This window comes from Apteryx rowi, unplaced genomic scaffold (assembly GCF_003343035.1).
Source record: "Apteryx rowi isolate R43461 unplaced genomic scaffold, aptRow1 scaffold_137, whole genome shotgun sequence".
In the NCBI taxonomy this organism is placed as follows: domain Eukaryota; kingdom Metazoa; phylum Chordata; class Aves; order Apterygiformes; family Apterygidae; genus Apteryx; species Apteryx rowi.
Window position 1 is genome coordinate 1,115,056 of NW_020447608.1, and position 10,866 is coordinate 1,125,921.

Sequence of the window (10,866 nt, forward strand, 5' to 3'; positions counted from 1 at the left end):
GCTGAGAAATTAACACTGACTTCACAAAAACATGCAAGTAGTTCCAAAAGGGAAAATGTAATGGAAAGTTAAACTGCTAAAACAGGTCCAAAATACTTACAGATGTTTCCTAAAACAGCAGAGCCCTTCACAGAATAAGGAAAAGATTCTTTTGGCTCATAGATGGGAAAAATAATCTGTTTTTAAAGGAAAGCTGATGTCTGGGGGTTTTTTCAGGGCTACTCACTGTAGTTTTTTACCTAATTCATTGATTGAAAAGCCAAAGAGAGTGCTTGTCCTTTGCTGACTTCTAGTTTTCCCACTGGATGTCTGTGATCTTAGAAAAGTCCATTAGGCAAAATTCTCAAGATCTGTCTTATGTTATTATCAGTTTAAATTCAGTATTAGCCATTTTGATGTCATTAGCCTGAATTCCACAAATGAACGTGTGTGGATTGTGTATTCATACATATTACAGGGAGATTTAGGATCTCTGAATGTTGTTGCACAAAATGGCTCACTGAACATGAAATTTAGAAAAAAAATTCTGGAACCTCTATTTGTATCCATTTCTTCCACCTATAAAATGGGGAAGTTCCTCCACAGCAAGACTAAAAGGGGTAATTATCAAATTATTTTGACAATTTGATTCTGCTAGAACTGAGTCTTTGATCCCATTCTTTATCAGAGCAAGTTCACTTAAATTTCATCACCCTCCTTCCCCTCTGTAATGGAAACCACAGAGGGACTGCTTTTACAGAGCCAAAATCATTTGTTTTACATAATAATTTACAGTTGCTTTCCCCAGAGGATACAAGGTAGAAGTTCAAATAACCAGCAAGAGATAAAATCTTTATGCTTCAGTAACTAGAGTATGAATGCTCTTTTTTCTATTCTACAACACCAAAAAACAATTTGACTGCTAAGTTTCTGCCTGGCTGAGCAATCTTAACCCTTTGAAATGAAACACACCAAAAAAATATTGATTAGTACCAAGAATTTGCCTGTGGGTTGGAGGAGAAGGCATCAAATTGCAATGCTTAGTTTCCCAGAGAGCAGCCTTTCAATAATTCAGCAGCACTTTTTAGTACAAGCGGATATAGCTGGCCTTTATAGCCAGTCATTTGTGTTTGCCAAAGATGGCAAGCATCTTATACGCTTTTTAAGCCTCACCCTCAAATTGGAACATAGAGATTATATATGGTGGTAATATATCTACCATTAGTATATGGTGGTTAGAGAAATCATCTGGAAAAACCTCTTCTTCCTCCAGTAGAAAATGAAGGAGAAATTCTTCAGGGCTAGGATAAGCAACAGCCAACATACTCCAGCAAACATGGAGATGAGACTCTCTCTGTAACGTTTTCAGAAGCTTGTAAGTGAATTGGGAACATCTCACAGACTTCAGTGGAACCTAGATGTTCCTGAAGATCATGCCCTAATCCAATATTTATTTGCTTTTTCTAACTCTACACAGTTTAGAGTCAGCTCTGATAGACTCCAAGTTTTCAGAAGTCAGAGCAGAATGTGGCCCATCTCGCTCTTCCAGTAAGAGCCTACTAGGGCAGGTGCAAAGGTAAGGCCATAGTATTGTGCATATGGGCACACCAAGTTCACAATAAGGAATATCAACAAAAGCCTGTAAACTGCCAAAACCCAGATAGTTACTACAGAAGTTAATGTGATAGCATCAGTTCAGTGAGATGGAAATATTTTGAAATTTAGGGAAAACAGCAGTTTGTAGAGAAGCCCTACTCATTGGATTTGGTGAAAGTTTCTCAGCATGGACAAAGAAAGTTACTGCTGGTTTTAATTCTGCTGAACTGCTATTTTAAATGATATCAAAAGCACTCGAGGTACCAGCCCAATGTTCTTTTGATATCACACAAAGTAGGGTACCGCTCTATACMAAGTAGAGATTGGGGGAAGGTTTTGAGCGAATGCTGTGGAAGACCAGTAGAACCTTGTGAACTGTACTTCAAAGTCCCAGTCAAATCACAAGGTTATAGTCTCAAAAGTGACTTCAAAAATAATAGCAAGACTCTATTCACTGACAGTTCCAGATCCAGCTGGCTCAGACAGCCAGTCGCCCATAACTTTCTTAATGAGCAATATGGTTTTTGGTTTGATTAGTCTTTCCACCTCTTCTGTCAATAGACTCTGTTTTTGACAATATAATTTAGCAAACAGTGGTAATGTTTTTGCATTAGGCAGGGCAGAATCCAGCTCATTCACCCATGACTTGTTTGTTCTGCAAGTGCAAACAGGAAAGCAAAGCTGTTTGTGCCACTAAAGAGAGCAGCTGTGACGCCATCCCCCAGAGTAAATCTGGAGAACGAGCCGTCCACTCTGCTTTTACAGTTTCACACTGGGCCCATGGGTTCAGATACCACTTGAGTTGCAACTTCAAGTGTGAAAACGTTCCAAAATTCAGAAATTCAGTTCCTTTCTCTGCTGCTCTGGCACAGAATGAATGGTGTTAGCTGTTGTCTTGTGAAATGAGAATTTCTGGTATTTTTGTCTTATATTTCAGGAGATTTCATGACATGTGCGAGAGTTGCTGAAGACTGAGGAACCTCTCTTCAGCAGATCCATTGCCCTCCCATACAGAGACAACATGGGTCTCTTCCTGGAGCGGAAGTCCCAGTCGGGAGAGAAAGCAGATGCCCTCACTTTCTCACAGTTTGTCCAAGAAGCAGGGCTGGAGCCCTACGCTACAGTTCCCTCTTTGGAACAAATCCAGACTGGGGTAGAAGCAGATACTCTCCCAATATTGCAGAGCACCCAGAGTCAGGATTAGAGCTTCACACTGTAGTTCTATCTCTGTAAAAAGCCYAGCTGGGAGAGCAATAGAAACCCTTATTACCCTGTAGTTTGTCCAAGCTGGTACAGTTCTACTTTCTCTAGGTTAAAGACAAGAATATTGCTGCCCTTAGCCATTTCTTGATAGCAAACACATCCCTATATTGGCCTTTTTCTGCAATCACCATCCTTAGTTTGCTTCTAGGAACTAAGTGAAGCAGAAGCTATAAATCAGGCATGATTGCACCACTATCATTCTCTGCTGCTTCACAGTTGATTAAAAAGACCAAAAGACAATCATAGACATGTTTTACTTACCAGCAATTGATAATTACTTTCCTGTGACTCAAGTGAATAGACTTCTCCCACACTTTAGCATTTGCAGACCTGGTTCACTGTTAAACCCAGATGTAAGATAAATGGCATATACAATAACTAGCATACATTTGTGGTACCTGATGCTGTCAGTGCTCTGAAAGGTTTTAGTTACAACATAAACAATGAATCCCTGTCCTCGCGACAGAAATGATTACCTGTGAGGTAAGACCAGGCAGCAGTTTATTGTAGTAAACGGTACTGAAACTCATGACAGATGAAGGCAGGAAGCATAAGAGAATACTGTAAGCTGAACTAGAGAATTAGAGAAATGATTTGCCCTGAGTGGATTTGGATGCAGCTAACTCCACTTTCCTTGAAAGAAGTATCACATAGACTATCGTGGTGGTGCGACTTTAATTTTACATCCTATCCAAAGTGCGTACCATCATCAGCGAGGAAGTATGGATAAATATCGATTAAAGCCTGGCTCAACAGGAAGAATGCTTCTGACTAAATCATCACTACTTTGTCTGGCAACAAAGACTTCCTTGAGATCCCCCATGGAAAAAAAAGACTGGGCCTGATCCTGTCTGGTTATTTAGGGCAAAGCTGTAGCTAATACAACATAACTGTAATTCAGTTTCCTGTTAAAACTGCAACAGAAACCCAGTGAGGTTGAGTCAGGTAGTAGGCTAAGACTTTGTAATGATGCAACTTTGCATCATGACTTCTTAATAAGCAAGTTCAGACTGAAATAAAGCAAGACTCAGGCGGCCAGGGGCAAGCAGATTCGCTGGGTAGTCTAGTGTGTGAAACTTGCAGAAGCAAACGTACATAGGGTTATCGGCTTGGATGTTTTAAACAGTTCAGGAGCAAATAGTGCTGATTCTCACATTCCTCAGACCAGTCTGAGGCAACAAGTCATTGTCTTATTCCACAGCTGCTCAGCAAGAGCCTTGCTTGCTGGCAAGGTGATCCTTAGCAATTTGTTAACAACCAGGCCTAGGCTTCAGGTCCATAGAGATGGCTCAGGCCTTAAAATGTGAAAGTCAGAGATCTCAGTGCTTGTTGCATTAGTAACAGGGTTGCTGCTTTTATGCTTGGCAAGGCTGAAGATCGATACAAAATGGTGTTTCAGAACAGAACAGTGGAAACACTATGTAATTCCACTATCTAATCTTTCATCTACCTCCCTCAATGGTTTATGTTATGATTGAGCAATGGTTAAATAAATATTTATTAGGTGTTTGGCATTATTTTTTTCCCTGCAAGATGAAGTCCTCACAGTGTGTTCTTTCACCACATACAACTGCATGAAACCAGCAGAGGGAACTGATAGAAAAGGGTTATCAGTATCTCTGAGTTACCACCCCTTTGGGATGGGATCTCAGCAAAGCATTCTGTCATGGGCTCCGTTACAGTTTATGAGGATTTAGAATCATAGTCAGTAGTTTCCTCCAGGATTTCTGACGAAATCTCAGAAGCAGTTGTGGAGAATGAGGACTTGCGATCCAACATTGCACCAGGCTCCACTACAGCTGAAGTAAGAGATGTGTTGGTGCTGATCAGCCCATGTTGCTCTGTAGGCCAGTCTCCAAAGGATTTCTGGTATAGTAGAGCGAGATGGCTCCATACAGACTCACTGTTTTCTAGCAGCTGGCTAAAGGGAGACTCTCTCAGTTGTGCAGCTGTCAGGTCAAACCAGGGGAAGGTTCTGGGAAGAGAAAACAAGCTTACTCATTTATGGGAAATGACAGCCCACACCAGCTAATAATTTAAGAAATAATGGTTTTCTTGATCTCTGACTATGCCTCTCTTTCTCAGGCCTTTGAGAGACAATCAGGCTCAGAGACTTGAATCTTAAACTATTCCAGGCATTCAAAGCTAGAACTGTCATGCAGAGCAAAACTGAGTGTAACGGCTCAAAAACTATCATGCACAAGTAAGAGCCTTTTCTGTCAACCAGTGTATCCTCAGCCTTACATCCTGAACAGTCTAGTCCATTCCCATAAGAACAGCCCTCTCCAGATATTTCTACAGGATTTTTTTTCTGCATCCAATGCTACAGAGCCTCTGTCCTGACCAGTGACTTCAGAAAATCCTCACAAGTAGCCAAGCAGGGACCAGGGATGAAACAGCTCGGAGATGGAAGTCCAAGTCTTCTATTGCTAATATAACATCTAGGGCAATCTTTCATAGCAGGTACATGGTCCTGAAAGAAACACCAGTTCAGTGCCTTCCAACCCAACAAGAGAAGTCCATGCTTCAGCTGTGGAATGTGGCAAGTTTGAAAGCAAAGAGAAAGCCTGGACAGCCTTTACTTACTCCTCTTGATTCATTGAAGAGGCAAATGTTTTGCTGACAAAACTCTCACACACAAACAGCGGGCAGGAAGTTTTCTGCTCTGCACAGAAGGGGCAGTGTTCAGGAAAACACAGGTCATTGAGTAATTTCAGTGCTTTCTGGTGAGGCAGGCTCTGCCACATGCTGCTGTTCAGGGCTGCATAGAAAATGGCCACCAACCACTTGGCGTTGACTCTGATTTTCCCTGCACAGCAACCAAAATCAAATGTCAATAACCAATGTGCATACAAGTGTAAGGAGATATTTCAGTCTTGCAATCCTGTGAAGAGCTGCATTAGCAATCACATCTGGTTTATTTGAAACCTATGGTTTAGGATGATTTTAGGCGAGGCATGCTGAAATTAGTAGTAATAAGCCTAGTAGAGCTTATATTTTCTGTAGTACATTCCCTTCAAGTAAACAGGAGTCCTTTACAAGCTGCATATAAAGCCATGTAACGATTCAGTCCAACAGACACCATGGAGTAAGAGCACTGCAGCTGTTTTAAGAACATTCAGCAAGGCAGGAATTAAGTAGCCTATAATGAAATTGTGGTGGACAGAGGTAGCAGCTGGTAATTGCCAAGCTGGCAATAGGAAGGGTATGAACATGGAAATAGAGGTTCTGCCTGAGGCATTACAGAAAGATTTTTGGGCCAGATGCTTGCTCAGAAAGCAGATCTCAGCTCCTGCTCACAGTTTTAGCCTGTGAGCATCAGAGCTACTATTATCTTACTAAGGGAAAGTTCTTAAGAAATTGGATGGTACATTAATGGAGAAGAGTGGTCCTGAACTAAAGAGAGTGGCACCAGGAGCACTAAGCAGAGAAACTGGTGAGGGAGACACACAGTGGGTCATTTGGCCCATTCACTTCTAGTACAGGACCCATTTATGCACCACCTAGTTTAAAAGCTATTGTTGTCAGTCTGTACCCAGCTCAGAGTATTACAGGCGGAGGAACAGCGAAGTGCAACTCCAGAAGAACTGTGATCAAATTAAAAAAAAAAGGGGGGGGGGAGGGATTTTACCTTGGGAACTGCAGGGACATGTTGCCTGCACAACAGCAGTGTCTTGCAGTGCAGCTGTGACTGTCCCTTTCATCCCCCACTCATTTATGGGCTCCCTGCCAGAGCACTGGTACTGTGGCCTCATGATGGCACTGTAGGAAAGGAGTTGCTTCAACCTGAAAGCAAAGCCAGCCAAAGAACTGTGTGTACCAAAAAGCAAGAGGATGTTCCTGAAGCACTCTTTATCCCAGAGAGCTCCCCAGACCCTACAGCAACAGCAGAGATGCAGCCACTGCCAGAACACAGCAGCTTTTGGAGTGTGCAACATAGCACAGAGGAGAATAAACGTTGGCCTGAGCAAACCTTCACTCTGAACAAGTGCCAGGAGCCAGCTGTGGCTGCAGAGTGCAGATGAGATCATGGATTTTTAAGGTCATACCTGAGGGAAATGCAGAGAAAAGCAAAGGGATTATCCCACTGTACCAACCAGCAGAGGCTGAGTCAACCGTGCTGGAATTCAACCTATTAAGGATTTTAATGACTACTCTTTTTTAATAGCTGCTACAACCAGTTGTAAAGGTTCTTCCCATTTGACAGCTCTTCAGTGCCTGTGTTCAAGCTAGTCTGTGGGCCTTAACATTGCTAATGGAGAAATATTCACAGCAGGACTGTCAATTTTGTAGCACAATTAGTGGTCTGTTTAAAAAAGAAGAAGTAAAAATTGTCCCTTGTGCTTGCCTCCTCAGTGTGTGCAGGCATTGCCTGGATTAGGTGGGTGGGGAGAAACTGGGTTTAACCAGCAGAAAGGAGGAGGAGGAAGCAGGAAGTTCTTAAAATCATGATAAAGAGGTCAGCAATTATCATTTGTGGGATTGACAAACTTTTTACCAGTTAACAGTCTAACCCATAGCATGAAGAACAGTGTCACATTTGACCCCTTATCAGTTGCCTCAGCAGAAGGTTAAGGACTGGGCTGACCACAGAGGATAAGCAACACCCCTCTGGGCATTCGAACCCCTCAGGACAGGCTCCTCTCCAAAGTTAAGGCAGCAGCTTGAAATGAAACAGTAAGTATTTGGTTTGGGTTTTTTTCAGCCACAAAAACTGTGTTCTGCTTCTTTGCTCCCTTTTTTTCTGGGTAGTTTTCAATGGGCCTTACAGTGATGATTTGAGGCCCTGGCAAGAAGGGGTTTTCAATACCAGTATTGTTTTTGATCTGGAGCTTTTTTGACTCCTTTTTTTTTTTTTTTTTTTTGACAGGCTCACATCGTGTTTTCAAGTTTATAGCTACAAAGTGTACAAACGTGCTCTAGAAAAACAGAAAGCTGGAATTCCAAGGTATTCCCATGATTCCAGCAACTGCAGATTTGGGGGAGCTGCTGAACATGACAAGGTTTGTGATGATGTTTTGCAATAAAATCAAGAGGCAGTAAGAGCACTGCTCCCATTGCAGCTGCAGCTGGACCAGAGCACATGCACTGTGCTTGCCCCATGAGATCCCAGATGAGGGCAGCACATCCAGGCTCTCCAATGGCGTAGTCCATATTACCTGCGGAGGGGGACAGCGGTGACAAGGCTGTACACAACACAGGGTTTCCGAATTGCAGGCCGAACAACAGAGCAGACGGTCAGCACGTGCAATGGGAGGCAGCAGAGGAAGACCACGTCTGCCCAGGCCACCAGCTGAGCATTGTCGTAAAAGCACCCAATCCCCTGCTCCTGCAGGTCTGCTGAGATAAGCAAGGCGAAAGGTGCTCAGAGCCACAGACCCAGGGCAGGCGAGCAGCCAGGACCGCCAGGCACAGGCAGCGTGGTACTTGCTCTCCGCTGCATGCAGATGAAATGCAAACCACCTCTCCCTAGCTGGGACTGCCCTCCCAAGGTAGCACTGAGAGACTTTGGCAGCCACCCCTCACCATTTCGACATGGCGAAGGGCACCTTGGTGACAAAGCAAGCGTCTCTGCCCGGAATAAACATGCAGAGAATTCAGCCGTCTGGCCCCAGTTCATAAACACTGATTTAGAGCCTTAGCCAAAACAGCCAAGTCTTGGGATCTGGCTAGTTTTCAAGATCTATAAAAAGCCATTTAATAACCCCTGCTTCCTCTCTACTCTGAGATGATTAGAAAGAGGATTTTATTGTTCTAAGCATTTCCCTGGAGGAGAGTTCTCCCTACTCATCATGTTTTATATAACAGTTTACGGGGCAGTTGACAGTTTGTATGCAAACAGTTGCTGTAATGCTGCAGTCTAATTCCCTCTCCTCGCTGGGCATTTGGAGCATTGCAGAGCACAGCAAGAAGCTTGTCTTGTACAACTGACCCTACAGTAATCAAATAAGGAGAGGAGCTTCTCAGTTTCAGCATTGATGCAGATTTGGAGAGATGTTGTCTCTGTTGGATGAATATTTAACAAGCTGGAGCCTCAATCACTGACAAAACTCATGGCAAATGTCACATATGACAAGGAGAATTTTGAAAAGAGCAGCAAAAGTGTGTGTGTGTTGGGGGGGGGGGGAGCCTTAACTAGAAGTGGCGTGAAACTAACCAGCCTTCAAAGAACAGAGTCAATATCTCCACCAAGGTCAACAGGGACTGGTGAACAAAACTTTACACAACTAAATTAGCATTTAGTGGACGGTGGGTTTCCAACTGAATGAAGATTTTTTCCACAATAGCATCCTCTGCTTCCCCATAAAAATTTGGAGTTTCAATACCTTCAATATTTTTGGCAGGAGAGCATTCTCTAGTGAGTTCTGCCTGAAGTGCTATAGGAAAATCCAGTTAAAGTCCACATAAGTGCAGTCCCACTTCCAAATCCAGGCTCAGGAGCACTTACCCAGGCTCTCCGGGCGCCTGGTGGAAATGCGGATACTGCAGCATGGAGCCCAGCTCAGCGTCAGCAGTGCTTGGGCCAGCTGCTTCCCAAGGTGACCTCCACCGATAATCCCAACCTTCAGGCTGCAGTTGTCCACCAAGGAAGTTGGCAAACACTTCTCAGTCTTGCTCGGCCTGGGAAAGCAGGGGAACTGGCACCAGCCCAGTGGGACCCCCAAGCTACATGCTGTCCTACCCTTCCAGGAAACACTTCCCCACCACCCATTGAGAAGTGGGTGATGCTGGTGCCTGGAGGTTTTCACCTCTTGGGCACTTCTTTGAATATGACTCAGGCAGAAAGTAATTCACAGCCCCACATCCGCCTGACAGCTGCAGCACAGCACGTGCAGCATCAGTGAGGCTTGTGACAAGATCCTTGGAAGCAGGGTGTCCACAGCACTCAACACCACCCTGCTGGGGCTAACTGGCTGCTTTATTGGTCCAGCACACCTCCATGACCAAACACCCCCAAAGCCCCAGGGCTCACCAGGGCAGAACGGAGGTCTCTCCAGCTAGGGTAAAGCCACTGCTACCCTTTTGGGGGGGGGGGGGCTAAAAAGAGGCTTAAGGACCAGACATGCTGTTGGCCCTTGCTCTGGTGTGTCACTGTAAAGCAGACTGGCAATTAAGAGCTGATACCCAGCTGACACACATCAACCCATGCAATGGCCAAGTCCAGGGACAAGTCAGCATGACGAGTACAGAATAGTGACATGAGAGACTGCTGCTGAAAAGTGATGTCCCACATGTTAACACGGGACAATTGACTCTTTACAAATCATACAAACTAACTGCAGGAACAAGTAACAATTGTTGGGCACTGCTAGGTTTCTGGGACAAAACCCTCATTTGGTGTTAGAGACTAACTTCCATTCCCTGGTTTTCTCAGGGGAAAAACAGTCTAATTGAAGGGAAACCCCCAGATGTTTAAGACTGACTGACTGTGAGTTTATACAAATGCAGATGTTCAGCAGCTAGTGTGGATGTGAACAGTACATAAGATGTTACCTAGGAAGAACCAGATAAAAAGCTAACAAAATGTAGCTGGCCTACCCATATAATGCTTACTTCATATAGACCTACTGTGAACTGCTCAAGAAGCTCACTGCAGAGACCAGCCACCTTACTTCTCCCAGTGATGTGTTTGTGCTGTCTAGACCTACATCAGAATGATCAGTGATGTTCCTTTATCATGTTTCAGCTCAGTAAAGATGCAGTATCTTTGGAAAGAGCTCAATGCTTCAAGGTTTTTTCCTCAAAGCCTATCTCCCTGACATGCTTCTTTCACCCAGCCAGCACCTTTTACCAACAGTGGAGAGCTAAATTCCGCCTCACCTGAGGGCTTGAAGAAGTCTGCAGAAGATGGCATGGGCACATGCATTCACTGTCAGCCCCTTGTAGCGCCTTGCCAGATACATCAAGGCCTGCTCACCTTCTACTTCTTCCTCAGACTGAGAAGACTTGAAAATCTCTGCAATATCCCACATCTTGGCCCAGAAGGACAAGCTTCCACAATGAGGATTTAGAAGAGGGACATGGCCT

General features: G+C 44.1%; 1 protein-coding gene across 1 annotated transcript; it reads right to left on the reverse strand.

Moving 5' to 3' along the window:
* Window positions 1–3,322: 3,322 nt before the first annotated feature.
* On the reverse strand, window positions 3,323–10,811 carry NOXRED1 (NADP dependent oxidoreductase domain containing 1). Its single transcript, XM_026057193.1, has 6 exons — window positions 10,660–10,811; window positions 9,287–9,612; window positions 7,998–8,175; window positions 6,470–6,624; window positions 5,425–5,647; window positions 3,323–4,813 (listed from the first exon to the last, which is right to left on the reverse strand). Exons 1-6 carry the CDS (start codon window positions 10,809–10,811, stop codon window positions 4,522–4,524), a joined length of 1,326 nt encoding a protein of 441 aa, XP_025912978.1. The 3' UTR covers window positions 3,323–4,521.
* Between the last annotated feature and the right edge of the window lie 55 nt (window positions 10,812–10,866).

Excerpts from the sequence above, each read along its gene's own strand:
- NOXRED1 (XM_026057193.1), bottom strand. The coding sequence starts at position 10,811 with ATGTGGGATATTGCAGAGATTTTCAAGTCTTCTCAGTCTGAGGAAGAA. Across the intron at positions 6,625-7,997 it reads ACCGCTGTCCCCCTCCGCAG|GTTGAAGCAACTCCTTTCCT; the intron begins GTAATATGGACT and ends CTTTGCTTTCAG. Across the intron at positions 5,648-6,469 it reads ATGTCCCTGCAGTTCCCAAG|GGAAAATCAGAGTCAACGCC; the intron begins GTAAAATCCCTC and ends GTTGCTGTGCAG.